General features: G+C 38.2%; 1 protein-coding gene across 3 annotated transcripts in view; it reads left to right on the top strand.

Moving 5' to 3' along the window:
* The window catches only part of LOC101155048 (cell adhesion molecule 2), a 303,842-nt gene that overhangs the window by 225,622 nt on the left and 56,415 nt on the right, over nt 1–21,805 (top strand). For all 3 annotated transcript variants that reach the window (XM_023962767.1, XM_023962768.1, XM_023962769.1), the window contains one exon: nt 16,616–16,765. In XM_023962767.1, the coding sequence (XP_023818535.1) occupies nt 16,616–16,765 (150 nt within the window). The remainder of the gene's footprint in view (nt 1–16,615; nt 16,766–21,805) is intronic.

Consider the following 21,805-nt stretch of genomic DNA (forward strand, 5'->3'; position numbering starts at 1 on the left):
TTGTTTTTTGCAGAGACTTCTGGGAAATTTCTAGGGTACTCGTTTGGAATTGTAGATTCGGACAACACTACAACTACTAAAAATTATGTAGTAAGTAGTGAGGGAATTTGGACATGGCGCTCTGTTTCAGCTAAATTGACGCATGGAACAACAGGAAGTACGGGGCGACTTCACAATAAGAGTCTAAATAAACAAAAAAACTCATTACAAGCAGTAACGCTGTTTTAAAAAATGTTCTTTTACAACTCAAACTTAACCTTTTGTGAAACTAAAGGCAACTTCAATAAATCAAAAGAAATGTGACAATACTGAATAAGCAAGTAAACTGGGTCACTTGCACTTTGTAATAACTACTACTTCTTGATTGTGATTGGGTAAATTATGTTCCAAGCTGTTGCAACAATTGGGGCTACGTGACCTTCAGAACCTTAAAGGGTCAAATGAGAAGAAAAGGTTTTTTCTGGGATCCAAACCACAGTTGTTTGAACTTCATGATTTGAATTTAGAAGTTTACAGTGAGCATTTAATAGTGTATAATATGCACCATTTCATATGGACCCATATTTAATGTGATGGATGAAAGGTTTTTTCTTCCAGACAGACTTTTACTTCATTTCATTTCTGCCTTTGGATCAGAAATTTGAATAAAAATGTATTTAGATATATTTCCGTTCTATGTCATTTCAATAATGTTTTCATTTTGCAATATTGTTATTATAAGAGTTCAACTAAGGTCAGGCCAATTGGGTGGCACATTTTTACCTCACCAAATCTGGCCGTCATTGCAAAAGGTTTGGACAGTCCTGGGTTACGGGAAGTTTTTTCAATTATTTACATTTTTTTACTTATTTTTGTGCACACTCAACTTTTAATTATGAGTCAAAAGTGTTTGTAAATACACAGAAAATCAAGCAAAATCTGCTTTGAGTTTAAGCCGTTTAGCATTTTTGCACAACTGAAGCTGACATTTTTCTTTCATTTAGAGCATAATGATGGCATCAGGCTAAAAGTCCTATGCTGTAACACTCCATTGAATGTATTAGATAACCGTCAAGTCTCAATCAATTTTATGAAATAATATCAAAGGTTTGGCTGAATGAAGTGTCACTTTTGGCCTTGGTGGAGTGATTCGTGAGCGCCGCCGAAGCATTCCTCATCAAACAAATGTTTTTTCTCTTTTCTTTGAAAACTGCGACCTATCAACTCCATGAAAATCCGTCTGGAGTTCAGTGAATAGAAAGAAGCAGACAAAGGTGGAGAAATCTGTGAAAAGTTCTGCATTTGCTCAGACAAGCCTTCCTAAAGAGACGTTGGAACAAAAAACAGCTCTACAGTCTGCAAGGATGAGGTTTTTTTTTTTCTAATGACCAATTATTTATACAAATAGTTTGAATATTAAACTCTTAGGGGTTTGATTTTTTCTAATATGTATCAGAATAGAAATTTACGATTAAACTCCCTAAAATTCTTAAGAGGTAAAGAAAAAACTATGTCTCTTTAGTTTTTACACTTCCTGCCTTTTATTAATATTCTAAAGGATCTATCTGTCCATATTTGTCTGATTAAAAATGCAGTTTTCTTCTAGTCAAAAACCATTATATGCTTTGTGTTCAAAGTTTCCTGTGTAGCCGCAACATGCCGCTCATCTCAGAGCACCGTCGCCTCCTTGCAGCTTTCTTCCACCACCTCATCAGTAGCAACACTAGTTACAACGTCAACATATGTTTGTTTTTTTCTTCCCTACACTTCGCTACATAACCATTCCTCATTTTCCCGCTGTGCCTAAATGTGTACGGTAATTCATTTCCCTCCTTCCTTCCTGATCTGCATCCAGCTGCATGTCTGACTGCAGCATCTCCTTCAGTGCGGGGCCTCTCCCCCCATTCCCACCCCTCTCTGTCCGACTGTGGCACCATGGAGGCTTCTTTGCACTGTTAGCAGGAGAGCATAGTCTTAACGTTTGCTTTGTTTTTTGCTGCATTTTGATTAAAATTTTCTTTTTTTTATGTGTGTGTGTGTGGAAAATTTGACGTGATACCCTTGCTTACCGAAATACAGATTAGGAAAAGTTAGCATTATGGTGCATTTGCACAAGAATCACATGTAAATGCTTAATTTCTGCGTTTCATTTCTTAGATTTGAAATATAGATTTGAAACATTTTCTAAAAGAGTAAACATTGTAATGTAATTATTGTTTTTTTATAAAACGTACCGACATGTTTCGATGGAATACCTTCCGCCTTCGTCAGGGTCGTCATCAGGTGGTGATGGTTGTGACTGAGGTGGAGTCACCTGTCAAACTTTGACAAGTTAATCCCCCCCTTGATGTCCGTTTTTTGATGGAGGATGTTGCTCCAGGTGTGGGAGAGCAGGAAGGCCCCCTCATCCCTGTTCATGGAAGTGTGGGCTCGCTTTCTTATCTCCACCGCCTCCATGATCCATCTGCGGTGTCTGTTGTCTTCAGTGCGGAGGACTTTGGCCTTTTCCAAGTCCATGATGTGGTTTAAAAGACAAAAAGAAAAAGGTTTTTAGCTTAAGAAGACCAAAATCCAACCTCAAATCAAGTTTAATTTGTAGAGTGTGCCACCGCACTGATAATATATTACCTTTGGCACACTTAAGAACAATTTTTTTTTAAATAAATACTTATTTTCCTGAGTTTGGAAGTAAAACGACTCGATCTCTAAGGCACCGCCTTTCGCTCCTTGTGGGTACCGCCCATTTCATGACGTTAACCTAGAGCCGGCCTCAGCAGTCTCACCAATGAAAACAAACAACATCCAACCTCTTGCAAAGAAATAGCGCATAGAAAAAGAGAAATTTGTGTATATATATATATATATTTTTTTTTTTTTTCTTTTCCACAGCCAATGGGGATATAAAGTACTGAGGGACAAGATACTCTTTCAAGTGGACAGTAGACACTGTTATTTGTCTTGTCAGACAAGTTACCACATGTTCTTTTTTTAGATAGATTGAAGCATCATGAGCCTGGAGATCTGGTGTCAGTCCTGGCATTGTGAGCAGTGACTCGGGCACAGACAAAACGCTGCAGTAAAGTCAATTTGACAAGAGCCAGAGGATAAAAGCTGCACTTAAAATAAAATAATAAAATAAAATAAAAACATGCTCTTTTTGCCCATTGCTTCCTGCTGCGTACCTCCCACTGGGAGGGTGGCAGGCAATCTCTCCTTACATGGCCGTTCATGTCATACTTTATAGGCTTATTGATCTTATCTGAGACCAATGTATCATTAGCATGATCAGAACTTTCCTTAAAAACATAATGTGTATCGTTTGGTCTATTCTTTATGCCCTGTATTTCATTATCAGTCCACTAGGGAGAGTAAAAGTACTTTTCCTGCTAATTTCAAAATGGCTGCCTCCATGAAATTTCACTTTTGTTGCAAAACGTTTAGCTAGTTTTTTACTACTTTATTTTATTTTTTGATAATGACAAAAAAAATGCAAAATGTGTTGATATATGATTTTTTGATGTTATATATACACTATGTTAAACATGTGTGGATCAAATTTGAGACAGTGGCTAAATAAGGTTTTCTTTTCTTAACGCTTATTTTTGCATCTTAAGCTAACATTGTTGTGTACAAAAGCTTATCGTATCATAATTTAGACCATCTACCGTATTTTCTGCACTATGGAACGTACCAGAATATAAAGCGCATCATTAGTGAATGGTTTATTTTTTAAATGTTGTCATATACTGTATATGGTGCGCTAAAGTATAAGGTGCATTAATAGAGACAAAAGAGTTGGAAATAAGTCTGTAAGTGAGTTAGACCTTATTAAATGCAACAAAAGCAGAATTATACCACTAAAATAGAAGCTACTGTGACTACGCTAACAATGAAACCTTTTTAGTGACACTTGAGATTAAAACACAGTCCAACAACGCTACATGTTAGCCACGTTAGCATATTCACAATAATACCTAACTTGCAAAACAGAATTTTTTAACTGTGACTAGGCTAACTCCCAAAGTTGTAGGTAATAAGTAAAAATACTACTGTCCCACACCACTACACGTTAGCCATGTTAGCATATTTACAAAAAAAACAACCTTGTTTGCTAGTCTATCAGAACCTAAACATGTTACAAACACTGACTTTTTTTTTTTAAAGGAAATGAACTGAAGCAGAACTGAAGCTGTTTTGTGAAGCACCTTGAATTACCTTGTGTACGAATTGTGCTATACAAATAAACTTGCCTTGCCTAGTCTTGAAAAAAAACAACAGACTGATGTTTTGACTGAACACAGTGAACCTCTCAAAATCGCTTTGACATCAGTAAACACAACCATCATGAATCCATCTTTATGGTTCTCCGGACAATAAAGCGCAGTTATTTTAAGGCTTTTAAATGTGACTTATAGTTCGGAAAGTTCTGTATATCTCTTAAAGAAAAAAAGATATTTCAACATTTCTTGCAGATTTGTCAAATAGTTTTGAAACATCTTAATTCCCAAAGAGAGAGCATTTTCAGATAATTCTTTGATATAGTGGGCTTTACAGACCTAACAGAAGACTACCATGGCGCATTACCAAATCAGACACTGTGGTGTTGATGTGGGACTCTTTGGGGAGGTTTGACGGCGCTGGCGGCAGCTATTAGTCTGATTTCCCCTCACCTTTTGCCTGCAATCATCCTTTTTCTTCCTCTCCACGTTAAAGCATCAAAACACAAGCTCCTTCAAGTGATTAAAAGATGAGTAAATAAAACAGTTTTCAACAAGTGGGAAAAAGGAAAAACACAATAAAGCAGATTTGCATAACCATGAGCTTTTAGGAGCTACGCATTGCAAAATGTTAATTACCCAGAAATTGTGTGGTTGCTGATGAGATTGCTTGAATTTATAATGTAAGGAAATGTCAGGTCTTTTTTAAAGGCAGCCTTGTCATGCAGTCAAGTGTTGAACAGCACACATGCAGCAAAAAAAGGGGGGGGGCTGTTCAACACACCAGTTTTTTTTTTACTCTCAGCATCCTTTTCAAAGGCTTTTTTATTTCATTTTTCTTGACTTTAAAAAATTCCCAACTCCTCTTCCTGGTCAAAAGACACTTTTCCAACATTGTTCCGTTTTCATTTTTTTTTTCTTTTTTCCGTTTAGTCGTCTTCTCCATTCTGCTTTTTTTCTTTTCTCTTTTGTCAAATGTACTTCTCTACCAAGCTCACCTTCGCTTTCAGCTTCTTCTTTTTTTGCCAGAAAGGACTGTATGAAGTATTTATGAAGGCCAGGTTTACCTCTGTAATAAAACCCTGAGATGTCTGACCTTGGCCCTGAGAGGATAGCGAGATCCCCTCAGCCATTCTGGGCTGAAAAAGCCTAAGCTTAGATGGCTTACACTCAGAACGAATGGAGGTTTATATCTCTGCCCTTTAAATTGATGTGCCTGAATCACAGACAGGAATACTTGGCAAATTATGTGTCTGGAAGCAAGTCTGGTCACCAATTTGTAATAAGTGTGTTTTTTTTTTATCTATAAATCCTGAAATATAGAATTGGTTTCAAGAAGAGCAAAGACCCACGAAAGCTACGCTTGAAGCTGTTTAAAAAAAACAAAAAAAACAACCATGAAAGGATGTTTGTCTACTCTGTACGCAAACCAAGGTGCTTTGAATTTGGATGGAATAATAGTTAAAAATAATAACTAAAGCACCACAGTGATGGGTTTTGGGTAAAATCCAAAGATATGTATGCAAATGTAATTAACATAAAATAGTTTAGCTTCGAATACAGGAGGGGTTTATCCAAATATACTCCTACTGTGTCCAAAGATTTAGAACGCCCTATTGTAACAGTAAAATCTGTCCAACACAAGAGCATTCAGCTCTTATCTGTTTGCTCAGCTGCTGGACAGAACAATTAAAAAAAAAATCCTCTTCATTTGACCACAATGGATGAGATGCACACCCAGCTTATGATGGAATGCACCGGCAACCGCTCGGTCTAATTACTGCATGTAAATGACAGCAGCACTGCAATACCCTACATACTCCGCTTTCTGAGGATTATTTTCCTATTTTCAAATCAGAAATGTCTGTCCTGGGGTGGTTGGATGCTGGAATACAAAGGCCCCTCCACCCCCTGCAGGGACTGAATTCCATTTGTATACAGCAGGTGTGGGATCAGTGAGAAAGCGCCTGATTTAGTGGTCACACACACAAAATATCCACGAAAATGGACATTTATCCATTTTACTCTCTCATAAGAGTCGACCACAAGTGATCAAAATGTAACAAAAAAAAAAATATATATATATATATATATATATATATATATATATATATGTGTGTGTGTGTGTGTGTGTGTGTGTGTGTGTGTGTGTGTGTGTGTGTAGATGCCACGGTGTAGATATAGTTGTATCAACGTAAAACCATTGCTCATTCCTGGGACCAGTGGTAACAATAAAATAAAAAATCAAATTCAAAATCTTTAAATCTGCTGTTAAATTTGGAACAAAGAGTTCTATAAAAAATGATAGATAGATAGATAGATAGATAGATAGATAGATAGATAGATAGATAGATAGATAGATAGATAGATAGATAGATAGATAGATAGATAGATAGATAGATAGATAGATAGATAGATAGATAGATAGATAGATAGATAGATATGCAAATTTAATGTAATATTTTGCCATTTTTGTTAACAAAATCTCGTAAAAGTCGTTTTTTTATGTTATGGGATAGCGTATATATGGGACTGCATACATACCAATATTTAGGGGTTATATTTTTTGTATTTTCTTCACATTACAACCTTCCAGTTTTCATGAAATCACATGTATGTTTGATTAATGCTCAGTAAAAATCCATGTCAACCTGTCACGGCTCCATATTTTCCAATTTACACGTCTTGTGTGACATTTTAAAGACAAAAGTCACACACGACTCAACCGTTTTTTCTTTTTTTTCTTTCTTGGAGTTTTAAGCAGCGAGGTATTCTTACCATACTTTTAACAGCCTTTTTCTCCCTGGAACATGCAATGTAATTTCCTTGTGAAAAGGTCATATCAAAAATAACACTGTTCACAAAGAATGTTCTTGAGAAAAATGGAGTTTTTGTAAAAATGTGTTGGGGTGGAAGCGAAGAGTCACACGAGGCAAAGAAAGGACAGCAAAGTTGACTTTTCCAGTTGTCCTCTATATTTATTATCTTTCATTTAAAAAGAAAAAAACGTGCTTTTCTTGAAAGTATTTTCATTTATTTTTATTTTTATCTATGATCAGTATTCTCCTGATACCTTAAGCCATTGCAAAATTCTGAAGAGCTGAAGAGTTTGCTTGCTCAAGGACTCTTTGACAGGATACATGTCTGGTTGATAAATTCACACCAGATCTTGAGATGATCAGACTCTCGACCTTGTACCGACTCTCCAATTACAGAGGCCGTGGCGCTGCCAAACACTCACAAAAATCAGTCAGTCTGAAAAGCTCGAGTACCCAGCTGCGTAGCCACCTGTGTAACCTTATAGACACTAACTGGTGCTGCCAAAGCTGTCATGTTCCATGTAGTTCCCTCCATCTCATTCATGCACTTCCTGGTGGGATGTTTTTTTTTTTTTTACTTTTTTTAACATGGAGCCATTTGAAGTCGCATGTGAGAATTTCTGAGAAAAGACTTCTAACAAACAAGTTTTTAAAGAGAAAATGTATGTTGAAAATTATTATAAGCATACAATTTTTAAAGAAAGATGGCTGATTTGATCCTTTTTCTGTTTGCTTTTTCAAAAAAAGTCATCATAATGTAAATCTACTTAATACATTTGAAAGTGAAGTCATTTATTTTATGTTTGTACTTAAATGCCATAATGGAAGGGCAAAAAAGATACAATTTTGGGCATAAACACATTTCATAGTGCTGCCTAGCACCTTGGTTCCTAATACTTTCATTGACCATACTGTACAAGGCTGAAGTTGGCATCTTGCATCATTTTTAACCCTCCAGTTTCTTTTAACTTTCCACGGGAAAGTTAATCATCATCTGTCAAAAATATGCAGAATCCGATGATATATTTATGGGAAATAATGAAAGTCATATATTTTTTTCTCTGTAGCTAGATTCTCATTGTCTCTTCTTGATCCCAAACGTGCAGAGACTGGTCTCCGGGAGCCTCCTGCTTAAGTTCACTTCCTTTTTAAAAAAAACTGTCAGTTTTTGTAAAATGTTTAGGTTCTGTGGGTCATTTGGCTCTGTAGCTAACCTCCGGTCCTTAGCCTGGAGGTTAGGGCCCTAATGTTTGACCCCCTGAAATCTGGTGTGATATGTTCGTGTTATCGCAGTGTTGTGATTTCAGGCGTGATCAAGTGAACTCTGTTGCTAATCTTGCATGATTGCTACATAGATCGGAGCTGGGTAAGGCTTGTTCAAAATGGCACAAACCACATTGTACTCAACAAGACAAAAAACCCTTAATTCATATATTTACCTCAGGGTGAACAGTTATTGTAATGAAAATTTGAGTTGAGGGTACCAGGAAAGTCTGAAGAGGAATAATTGTTTCATGCCAAGTGTTAGTTTGGCTGTTCTTGATTATGAGCAACTGTAGTTTATCCTAAAAACTAGAAATCAGTCAATCTACCAAACTAGATCCTAAAGGGTTGTATATTATTAGGGGTGTAAAAACACTACATTCAATAAAAGTACAATGAAACTGGTATAAACTAATATACAGTTGAGCTATTCGCGGTAAAAAAGTAGAAACTTTTGATTCAATCTCTCCTTCGGCCCAAGAATCAGACACAAGGAGATATTATCAACAAATGTCCCATCTTCTTGGTCTAAACTCTACAAACAATAGAAGATATACTTTGTGAAAAATCACCTCTGGACTACCAAAACGAACAGGAGCAAAGAATTGTGTTTTCTAGACTTTTATTTGGGCAAACCAAAGCCAATTTCAACATCCCTACATCTCTATGTGAGGCCCGTCTTTTTCTGCCTAAAACTGTGTCCTCTACTTTCATGGGCTGTTGTGAGAGAAAATCAGGCCAAATGTTTGCTGAAGTGTAAAGATGTACAACCGGGCTGGATGTGTGTTTCCATCAACATGAAAATGCTTCTATCTATGTCCTTGTGCTGACTTTATCACCATACCCACCCACACAGCTCCCTCTGCCTTTGATCCAAGGCGCCAAAAATCATTCTACATCTTTATTCAGTCAAATTGTCCAATGCTTCTGTGTTGGTAATGTTGTTATAAACAACATGACTAAAAGCCATTTTTTAGGTTTAGGCTACATTTTCATAAATTATCTTGATCAATAGTTGTGTCTAACTGACTTAAACTGAGTAAATGAAACTGATTAAATCTGTGGATTGTCTTTATCCCTTCTGTAATCATGTATTCTTAGCCATACTTTATTGCTCCACGGCTCGCTTGAGCTTCACTTCGGGTATAAAGGTCAGCGGCTCCCAGTGTCTGTGTGTCTGTCTGCTTACATTTCTCTCTTGTTTCCCTGCGTCCTGAATGCCTAAATAAGAACTGCTTGTAAACTCGGCTGCTCTTCTTGAAAGGTCATGAGAAAGTGCAGACAGTAAACATTCAGGATACTCTCATATTCTTATCAGAATTATTTGTTCAATTGCTGTGCAGGGAAGGCCAAGTGCCTTTTGAACAAAAGGTACTTGGTTTCTCTCTATTGCTTTACTGAGCAGAAAAATGTAGTTTTGAGAAAACTACAAGTGATTTAGCAGAAGCAGCCATAGTTCATTTTTAAGGGCCTTAAGCTATAATGTTTAGCACAAACAAAAACTAACAATTGAAAGTCTATATTATGTTACAGTCGCATCATAACATGCCTTAGTTTTTTAAAATAACAATGTACTGTACGTGTTTGTGAGGAAAATCCAAAGCTGATAATCTTGTTAGCTTAGCGCGAACCTTGTGAACAGTTTGGCGGAAAATGTTTTTCTCTTGTGTAGCTAAAATTTTTCCATTTTACAATAAGCAAAGGTCTCAGTATACATTAAGCTTTACATTAAGTATATAGTATATGTAAAGCACATGTGCAGAACAGCAGCCTAGCTAAGCTAATGCGCGTGTACGCAGTAGCCTAGCTAAGATAATTTACATAAATGGTGCAGTAACCTAGCTAAACTAATCAACTCAATGTATTTATAAAAATGTCTTCTCATGCTTTGTACAGCTCAAGGAAAAACACACACAAAAAACATAGAAATTCAAATAAAAACCCTACCCACCCTTTACCCTTCCCCATCACCTCTATTAACACATACATTAACACACCCATGACCCTAAAGACAATGCATAACTCCTACAACAGAAAATTACAAAAGAAACTTAAGGCTGGGCTCTGCTGTGGGGAAACAGTAAATTGGGAATCGATTCATAGGAACCAGTTCAGCAACAAGAACATTGTAACAGTGTCCATCCACACCGGAACAACAGCAGGATCCACCTGCCCCTGAGGCTGCTATACCAGATCCCTGTCACCACGGCAAGGATGGAAACCACGACAAAAACACCAGATCAAGCCAGCAACCCCTGGCACAAAGGATAACCACATGAAATGTGTGTGAATAGTGCATTAACATAGCTAGGCTAATGCAAGTGAACGGTGCATTAGCCTAGCAAAGCGTATGCACACGAAGGGTGAAGTAGTCCAGCTAATTTAAGGCACATGTACGGTGTAGTAGCCTAGAATAAACAAGACATTCATCAAGTTAGCCCAAGTAGTCTATTTAGGCTGACTTGATAAATGTCTTTGTTCCTGTGTAATAGGCTATCCAGGCTAATGCACCATTTCCATGTATGTGGCTAGCTTAAGGAATGGTGTAATTAATAGATTTTACCAAAGATTTGTCAGTGAAACTTTTTCATCCCATTCAATTAAATTGTCAGTTGCTAAACTCCTGCAAAGACCAATTTACTTTTAAATAAAAGTGGATGCAGAACATATTTTTATTTTAGTTTGTTTGTTGGTTTATCCAAACTTTAAACTTGACTAATTCAAACCAGATTTGACCTGGTCCCAGATGAAATCATTGTTAAGTTGTCTCAACCTTTGATTGGTGTAAAAGGTTAAGACAAATAAATCCGACCCCACCCTTAGCCAGAGACCTATTAGCTAAAAAAAAAGGTGGGGGGGGGGCATCAAGACGAATAGACAAGCAAGCCTTAGAAGACACAGAGAATATGAAAAATAGTGACACGAATGTGGAAATGCCACCCTTCAGGAATCAACCAAAGGAAGGAATGTGAAAGGGAGGGAAAAAAGAGGCAAGAAAGGGAACTGAAAGGGAAAGATATGAACTAGAAAATCCAGCGCAAGAAGCTGAAAGTAGGAGAAAGAGTTGAGTTAAAGTTAGCAAAGAACCTTAATTTAGACATGGAAATCAGGAGAGAACAGCTGCCTTCTTTCCCCAGGAGATACATTTAAATCAGGTCTGGGTGGCCAGAGGGGAAAATGGAAGGACCTACTCCACTGGCCAATTAGGCGCACTGAACACTGCACTGCTCTAATATAACCATCATTGTGGTCCCTTCAGTCCTTTTTGTCCCAGAGGACACGTATTGCCAGACACAGATGCAGGACTTAGACAGAGGGATCCCGGGACTTTTTCGGCACCCTCACAGAGGAGAGGAATGAAAATGCTACGTCCTTTGACCTTCAACATACAAAACAAACTACTGACCAGGAATACCTGACCCTCGAGACCCACCGCCCCTCTCCGCTCTGGTTTCTCCTGATTTGTGGACTCAGGTGCCTCCTCACTCAGACTGACTGAACTTACCTGGTTCAGGATCCGTATTTTCTGCACTAAGGCACACCCAAAGCCTTCATTTTCTTTCCAAAAAATGACCTGACGGCCTTATGTATGGATTCATTCTGGTTGTGCTTACTACAAACCCGCCTAATGTTTTGTGGTGTTGGACTATTTTTTTTCTTGTGTTACAAACAACATTGGGAGTTAAAGTAGTCCCAGTAACATTTGTTTTAGTGGTATCAGTCTGTTTTTTGCGTGTCGTAAACAATTATTGACAGGAATCGGCCAAAGGAAGGAATGTGAGAGGTTAGAAAGTTAGACAGTCTAAAACAGTACAACTGTTTTAGACAACTGTTTTAGACTGTAATTCTTTTTGTACTTGTAACTAACAATGCAGGGAGTTAGCTTAGTCACAATAATGTTTGTTCTAGCTGGATCAGTCTGTTTTTTCACGTGTTGCTAACAATGTTGGGAGTCACAGATATTGTGAACGTTCTAACGTGGCTAACGTGTCGCGTGTTGCAAACAAGTTCCAGAATGACTGTGAGCGCAGTAAAAGTCTGACTAACTGACGGACTTATCTATGACTCTTTTGTCTTGATTAATTCACCTTATAGTTTAGTACGCCTTAGATATATGACTATTCATTGACGGTGCAATTTATAATCCGATACGAAAAGAAAGCTGGAATGCAAGGCAGGGTGGCAGATGTTGAGGCACAGGGTTAGGCTGGCAGGCCTTTAACCCTTGTGCTATCCTAGGCACCTTAACATTGGGAGTTGGGTCATTTAGACCCAAGACAGTGCGCTGAACCTTTTTTCTTTAATGATTTGTTATCTTCACTGGTGTCCATGGATTACATGAAATCTTTCCAGCTTTATCCACCTTTGTCATGGTAGGGAGAACACGTCAATGTAAGGGTGGGGTCATCTAAGATAGCACAAGGGTTACAGGTTAAACATCATTTGTTAATAATATAATGAATAAAAAGACTATGCTTTCCTTCTACCCTTTCAAAACCACAACTTGGGTATTTACAGACTTTGTATGAAGCTGAATTCTCTGCTTGAAGTTGATCCCGTTCACACTCACAGGTTCACCTTCACACCTGGGAGCTGCCCAAACATCTTTGTGGTCACAGAGCAATGCTCAGGATCATCAAAGTGGGGTTAATGAGCATGGGGCAAACCCTGCTGGGCCCTCCCCCCACCCCCACCTGCTGGGATTCAATCTGGAGGGAAAGGATAGTAGAGTTTGTATACCTTAAACGCAAGAGCGAAAAAAACTGCAGTTTTTTTTAGTCATTTATTTTACCTACAGCCTCAAAAATACAAGAGATGGTTAGAATACATATATAATTTATTTAAACGTATAAAAAAACTCACTCATTAAAATAGTGTTTTTGGTGTTTTTAAAATGTTCTTGTGGCATTTTTCTGGTGATGAGGGACATATATAAAGACAATTAGGCTTAAGATAGCATTTTTGAGTATATATTAATTGGAATTGGTGTGAATCAGGAGTGGACAAAAAGATACTGGCGGTAATGTTAGGTTGGGGTTGTGAGGAGCTGTAACTTAGCAGGAGCGAGTATAAACAGATGGGTGACGGGAAGTGAGGGCAGGCATACTCCACGTCAGCAGTATTACCCAAAATTCAGAAGTGAATTTGGAATGAGCTACTGCCGTTCTGTAGAAACTTTGTGATAGAAAGTGACATAAAATAAAAACAGCAAATTCATAATTAACCCTTGTGCTATCTTAGATGACCCCACCCTTACTTTGACGTGTTCTCCCTACCATGACAAAGGTGGATAAAGGTGGAAAGATTTCATGTAATCCATGGACACCAGTGAAGATCACAAATCATTGAAGAAAAAAGGTTCAGCGCACTGTCTAGTGGGTCTAGATGACCCCACTCCCAATGTTAAAGTGCCTAGGATAGAACAAGGGATAAAAGAGCACTGGGAACACTTTGAAATAGATGAAACGATGACAAATTCAAATGAAATTAGAAACTAAATATTAAAGAATTGTAAATTAAAGTTAGTAAAGAACAAAACTAAGTCAGCCAAGTGGTTTCATTGATGTTAGCCAACCATACTTACTTTTTTTCTGCAACTTTTTTATTAGTCAAGAGCTATTAAGTTCAATAGAATTAACAATGTACAGTATAGTGGAACCAGTATGATACAAGACATCTGTCGCTTTTAAAGTCTGGTGTTGCAGTAGCAGCATTGAGATCCAGGGTCAAAGCAGTTTTTGAAAAAGCTTTAAAAAAAAAAAGAAAAAAGCCAGGATTTCAAATGTTATCAACAACCCAGCAGGAAGGGTTTTTGAGGCCCCAGCAGTGACTACTCCTCGGCGGACATAATGCGAGAAAGCTAACCGCAGCTCATCCAATGCAAACACACTGCTCAGTATTTCCACCACACTCAAACAACTGTCAGTGCTGTAGACGGCAAAATGCAAACATGAACATGTTTCTTCCTCTGAGACAGCATAATGTCATAGAGCCACTAGAAAACCAAACCCTGTTGTTTTTTTAATTGGGTTTTTAATGAGAAAAATGAATTTTAGCTAATTTTTCTTAAATTTTCCACCTATTTTGTCCATTTCAACTCACCCAGTCTTTCCCTTTATGCTATTTTGTAATTTTACCAATAAAAATATCAGCTATTTCATCTTTTATGCTGTTATTTTTGAAGTTTTAGCAATTTGCTTAACCTGTTACCTCCACAACACAGCAAATGTCATTGAGCTGTACTTCCTGTAGGGCACCCTGACACCATGCAGTTAAAATACCCTCTATTTTACATCCACTAACTCCTTAAGAAGGTGAAAGGCTGATTGAAAAAAACAAAAAAAAAAGGCTTTATGTGTCAGGCATACATTAAAACGTCACTGAAGACAGTGCTGAGAAGGAAATATCCATTATCTGCAACTGGTGATCTGGCAAACAAACAGGAAATGCTGTGGCTTTGAGTATCCTGTTGTTGTGAGTTTGATTGACATGGATCTTGTCTCGCCTGATGTATCTGGTTGGTCAAATGTCTGAAAGGCTGTATTTAATTCATTAAATACTCCAAGGCTTATACGCCATTTACGTTTGACGCGTTTACGGCAGTTTCCGCCAAATTGAGCAAAATCGCACAGGCTATTATTGCAGTGACGGTACATTTTTGTTTATTGTGCAGGCCTACTGCTCGCTCACAATTACTTTCAACTCCCAGCATCTGTCTTGTATGTTCATCTGCTGTCATCATGTATGCAGATTACTAGACTGTGGCAATAAAAGACATTATGTTATGCTTTACAACAGTAGAAACACATTCAAAACACCTATTAGGTCTTCCGTGTCTTTGGTGGATAAGGAAAGCAGCTTTTGGGTATATTTTTTTTTTTCCGTCAACAGATAAGCATATGTTTCCAGCTTCAGTGACATTTCACAGCGACACTTTCTCGGCAGTGAAATTGCACTCCGCCAAAAATCTCACTCACCGCCTGCATCTGGAATGGCAGTTAACTATTAACTCCCTTTGAGGCCGGGCACAAAAGAGCTACAACGCAGCACATTGTGCTGCATGTCGCCCCCATTGCTTGAGCGAGGAGGGGAAGGGAGGAAAAAGAGAAAAAGTAAGTGATTTAAAAGGGAAGAAGCAATAAAGTGAGCAAAGGCAGGCGCGGGAGAACGGTAAATCATTGACAGATCATGCTTCATGCAAAACTTCCATGAATAAAACATCTTTTCTGGCCTCCCTTTTTGCTGGAAATCTATTTTTCCTTCCATTTTCTCCTTCCTCCCTCCCTATCTTTCACACGCATGATTAACCTTGGGAGGCCTTAATCAACACTGGAAATGACCCGTGCTCCTTGACTCACCTCCCCTCTCCTCTCCCTCCTTCACCTCCTGTTCCCGCCGCTCCACCCTTCCTTCCTGCACCACATGTCTTGTCGATGGGAGCTTCACCCCCCCTCACCCTAACCCCCGGCTGAGTCCAAACTTAAACGCCGTCTGAGGGCGTTTTACCTGTAATTATCGGCATGCTGCTCTGAATCCCCAAAATCCTGTCTAGTACTGTTTGAAGTGACGTCAAAATCCATTATTCTTTGCCATCTTTTAGCGTGTGAGTTGTATCTTTTCTGTGCGATGCCTCAGGTTTTTCAGATGCCGTGTGAGATGTAAGGAGATGAGTCATCTCTCCAGCTTAAGCCTTCCCAGTCTTTAAAATCTCCTCTCTGGGGGTTAAGAGAGGAGGAGGGGGGATTTGTGGTTATTATTGTTATTCCCCCGTCGTGCTCCCTGCCTTGTGTCTCAAGCACGCCTCCAGATTCAGGCTGCTGGGGGGAGCTGTCCAGGGTCCTGAAAGCTGGAGGGGAAGGCGGTTTTCTAGTGGTGCTGTCCGCGGTGCTGAAAACCCGTGTACGCTCAACGTCACCGCGCGTGTAAACCTCACTTTAGTGGTCTGCTTTGACTGGTCTGATGCAAAACACACATCAGCATCCACACACAGAAGTCAGCAGAGAGCAGTTTTAATTGGTCTTACCCGTCTATCTTAGGTTTCTATACCCTTGGCTGAATGCCTCCTGTGTTTTGAGTGTGAGGGTCTAATTTAGCACACAGTCGTCGCTGGCAAACCTCCATGAACGTTTGTGTTGTAATTAGTGCTAAGCTTTTTCTCCCTAGACACAGACTATTCTTCTTTTCCTGTCATGAAATGTCAGTGGAAGAAGGTTTTGTTTTAAGAAGGTTTTTTTTTTTTTTTACACGATTATCTCCAAAACAGGGGTATTCCATTAAAATACTTTGATTTAAACAGCAGTTCTGTCCTCACGGATCTATGTTGTCGTCCTGCTGCAGGTGCCAGCGGTCAGTACCCTCTGGTTCAGAATGTGACCGTCACACAGGGCGGGACGGCGAACCTGACCTGCCGTGTGGAGTACAATGACAACACCTCCCTCCAGTGGTCAAACCCGGCACAGCAAACCCTCTTCTTTGGGGACAAGAAAGGTGAGTAGGAGATTGTCAAACAGCAGCCTCCACAGGACAGACACCGTCTTTTAGAGTGTTTCCTGTGTTACAGCAGCTTTGCGGTGGCTGGGGGATTGGAGAGCTGCCTTAGGGGTATTAAAAAAAAAACACCTCATGTTGCTCTGTCAGTTTTTTTTTGTAGTGTCATAGTGTCTGTTTCTCGATTCACAGCAACAGTATTCACTGAAAAACACATCCATTTTTAGCACACTTTTAAAAGAATCCTCCTTATCATTTCCTCCACTGAGGGATTGTGTGGGCCTTTATTATGTTTGCCTTTACACCCACACGCCTGCAAAAAAAAAAAAAAACATGTGACACATTCACACAGTAATATGAAGCTCTTTAGGGTAAGTGCCAATCTGACCAGCTCTGTTTCTGAGCTGATTTGATATTTTTCCGGCAGTGACAGAAGAGTTCTTATTTTTTTCAGTAGCTAGCTTTACCATTAAAATATGATACAGATTTTCCCATAACTATCAAAGTGGAAGCAATGAAATTACACGCCAACTGCAGCCTCGTCCGATATTGAAGGTGCAATGAATAAAAAAACTGGTATTTTCTAAATGCAATAATGAAAGTGAATAAACCCGTATGAGGAACTTTATTAGCAGCATCATTGTAGCTCTCTGAATATTCTGCATTATGGTTATAGTGTGTGGAAACAACTGTCACTTTCATTTGGAGTAAAAACTCTTGATTCTTGTCTTTCTTTTATTTTGAAGTTGAATTGACGGCTTTAGTTTAGCCGTCGTTGCAGCCGAAAGTAGTGGATGTATTTTCAAGTGACTGAGCGACTTGACGTGCATCAAAAATGAGTCGGATTGGGTGAAGACAATCCAGCAGTTTTTCAAAATAAAACGTCGGAAACAGATGGTAAATAAAGTGGGGGGGGGGGGGGGGCAGTTTTTGTTTTTCTCTGCTGTCCAACTGTCCCAAGGACTGGTCCCCGTCTGCAGCCCAGGGTTGGGGAAAACGACTTTAAAGCATAAAAAAATACCTCCCACTTCCCGCTAGCTGTCTTTTGATTGGCTTTTTGTTTAAATGCGCACAAGAAGAGGGTTAGCTAACTGATAAAGTCAAACGTTATTTATAAAGCACTTTTCCGACATTTGTAACTCAAAGTGATTTTCGTATTAAAAACATTTTCAACTTAAAAACTAAAAGAAAAAGAAAAAAATTCAAGGACCCTGGCCACCCCCCTCCCCCCCAACCCACACAACATACTGAAACAAAATAATATATGAAATAGATGCCAAATAGAAATCTGACTTGATGGTTTAATGATTCAAAGACTGATAGTAATTAATGTGGAACAACAGAAGCGTTCAAAATAAAACAAGTGAAAGCAGCTTTTTACTGCTCAGCTATGTTTGTTAAGAAAGGAACAGACAAAAACACTGCAAACACGAAGGAATATAGGGGGAAAAAAAGGGTTTTGTTCAGAAACTTCATGGAATTTTATACTTTATGTCTAAAGTAAATTAGAAAAGTCGATTCATTCACTATTTTTCCAGCAGAATCATTGCCATATACAATATACCTTACATGAATGATCAGGTTTGTCGCAAGCGCTGGTTAATGCTACATATTTAAGTTTTTTTTGTCTTTAAAGAATCAAACATTAAACATTTATAATTGTATTTAGGGTTCGAAAAATAAACTGCATCCACTGCTGACCAGTATAAATATCCTTTGGAAGCAAAAAAAAAAAAACTCAGCATGCTACCCCGTGCACCTCTCCCACAAAACCATGGCATACTTTGAATTTAACCTTAAAAGTAGGATATTTAGTCCCAAAAAAACATCTTTGCTCTCCTGTGTCCCATTATCTGCGCATCTCTGTATTTGAGTGTACAGTAAGAAAATGGTTTATGCACATCATTTTGCTGAGAGAAAGCAGCACTAGAAAAGATCTATTGAACTTCAATGGTGGTCTCTGCAGGTTATTCCATATCACTCCGGGGGCTGACCTTGGGGGTCTGCTTCCTGGCATTTCCAGTGCAGCGCTCTTGGATGGTAAATGGAAAAAGCCACCAAAGACTCTTGTATTATCAGAAAAGCAAAGGGGTACTTTTGAGGCCCCTGAACTGTGATGCTTCTGTGGATCATTTTTTTCTTGTGTGTGGATGTGGGTGTGTGTGTAGGTGTGTGTGCACACGTGCTTTGGGAATTGTTTTGCTGATCATAGCAAGTTGAGATGCACATGCTGATGGGAACTATGAGATGCTGAGCGTTTTTGAAGTGCCACTGGCAGTGTGAGAGCAAAGACGTGTCTCAGCTGCAAAAGTCTTTCATCACAGTAGGTTTTAGATTCATTTTCTTTGCTTTCTGTTTAGAAAAAATGAAAGGGGCCGGGCCATTTTACACCAAAAATAAGTCTCAGTCTCACAGAGTTTCTGTCTTTTATTCCAATTCATCCAGTTACATAACAGTACAACAGTTACTAGTAAATGGTTTTTTGTTTTGTTTTTTAAAAATGTCACTTAAAAAGATAAAAGGTGATTATGGATTGCATTTTTGTTTGTTGTAATTGTGTTTCTCGTGCTCATTTCTTTAAAAACTACTGAAGCAAAGAGCCTCAAACATGTCCTCTCGAAAACTAGAAGATGAGCTGCAATTAAAAGTGGAAAACCCAAAATGTCGTCGTGTCATCAGAAAGGATCCAAGTCTGTTTAGTCTTTGTGCTCGTCATGATATCATGACCAGTCTGTTTTGTTCTTCCTTCTTACTTTATCTATGAATGTTACAGAGCAAAGCATTGGGGAAATCTGAAATATTGACCAATATGAACTGTTTTTTTGTTTTTGTGTGAGAGCCAATCCCCGACAGCAACATTGGGCTCAAAGCAGCAAAGTCCGTGGGTCACCAGGTAGCTCATTTTGTGGGTGTGGTCAACTTTACGGCACGCAGTTTGTCTTTCAAAATTTTCTTTTAAGGATCCTTGATGTATTTTTTTGTAAATTTATTTCTGACTGTTCAATATAATTTTTTTTACGATTGTTTTTTTAGATATATTTAAATGATTTTTGAGATATATTTGTTGTTTTTCAAGATATTTTTTAAATGATTTTCAAAATCATTGTTTTTCTAACTTTCTATGGAACATTTTTTCATTTGTAACATTTTTTCAAGTTGGTTCACTAGAGGAGAAAGAGTAATGTGAAGTTTATAATGAGTGTTTGTGATGGTGTTGAGATTATTTATGGGAGTTGCTGGGAAATTGCTGATGTTTGCCTGGGATGTTTGTCTGGGATGGACTTCAGTGACGGTCCCCGCCTCCTGCCTCTGCAGTTTCACATGCTTTAAAATCAAACCCCAAAGTTAGAGGCGGAGCCAATATTTTGAGATACTCTGTCTGTAACTCATTTTCTGCATCACCACAAACAAAAAATAACATTTCATACTGGTCAATATGTCATACTTCTCCAACGTTTGTGAATAAAGGAAGTAGGAAGAACAAAATAGGCTGGAAATCGTAAAGCGGAGCTTTGTTTTTGTAATTCCCTGTCATCTTATCATTTTTATGAGCAGATGAGGTCAGTGGGCCAGCCTGTTTGTAGTTCATTGCTTTTGTAGATTTTAAAAAATTTGTACAAAAATGTTGAACGAATACAATGAGCGAGATACTTTTTTTTATCAAATAGTTTTTTTATTTTAATTTTCAGATGTAATCGACCCTGCAATTTCACATTTAAGACGTTTAGTGTGTCCAAAGAAAGCTACCTTATCTCCAACCCACTGAAAGGTGGAGTGTGTTGCTTTTTTATGTCATCTCTCTCTCTCTCTCTCTCTCTCTCTCTCTCTCTCTCTCTCTCTCTCTCTCTCTCTCTGTCTCTCTCTCTCTCTCTCTCTCTCTCTCTCTATATATATATATATATATATACATATATATATATATATATTTTTTTTTTTTTTGAATATCAAATAAATCATTGAATCAAAAGCAGCCACTTTTGTCATTTTCATCCTTCACTGCTGAGAAATTTAAGCTGGGCTTTGCCAGAAAGCGAGGGATGAGCATTGGGAAAAGGGATACTGTCATTTCTAAGATTCAAAAGAGGCGACTATCTTCTAACAAATTGCTCTTTTTGGTTTTGAGTAATTTAGGACTTGATAATAGCTTTATTTCCAAAAATGTGCCAAGACTCATAATTAGAATTTCCTCATTTTCACCTTCACTAGAAAGAGCCTGTGTATGTGTAATTACTTCCCAGGCTAAATTTGCAGACCTATTTAGTAGACTCGCCACATTAGAGCAAAGGTACGTTCTATAAATTCTCCTTTATAATGCGGAGAATGCAATTTGCTGCCCCTAATTTCATGCCGATTGTTGTCGCACCACCAACGACTGTGTTTGCAGTATGAGGCGTGTCTTTTTGCTTTAGCTTCAGTCCACTCGCTTTCACTATGGAGGTGTCACAGCTCACCTAGGAAAATCCCCACAGCACATATTTGGTGTCAATGAGTGTATTAAAGCTTTGTTCGGGACGAGCTGAAGCAGCTGAGGGCAGGTGTCGGGTAAAAAAGGCTTGTTTGCACAAATCCTTGGAAAGAGATCACTAATTAGTGGCCTGACATTTAGATGTAGCTCCTTTTTGACAACTTGCTTCTCAGCTTTTATGCTATTTATTTACTCCTTGGCCAAAAAGCAGCAACATGTTTTTATTGATTTAATGTTTTTAAGTATGTATGAAACATGCAGACAAATGAAGAATCACAGCAATATACCAAGGATAAAAAAAGGATGTAAAATAGTTTCATTATCTTTGTCAACTTTTGTTACTTAGTGAGGTCTGACATTCAGAGCCCATTTCATACAAATTGAATTTAAAACAAAATAAATAAATAGACAATAGCCACAAATAAGTTAAAAAATCAGAAACAAAACACTAATTTGTGACCACAAAATAGTTCATTAATATAAACGTTATACTGATTTGTGACCGCGAAATAGTTAAAATATACGAACAAAATATTCATTTGTGACGTCGAAATAGTTAAAATTTATTAAGGAAA

This window comes from Oryzias latipes, chromosome 14, assembly GCF_002234675.1.
Source record: "Oryzias latipes chromosome 14, ASM223467v1".
NCBI lineage: Eukaryota > Metazoa > Chordata > Actinopteri > Beloniformes > Adrianichthyidae > Oryzias > Oryzias latipes.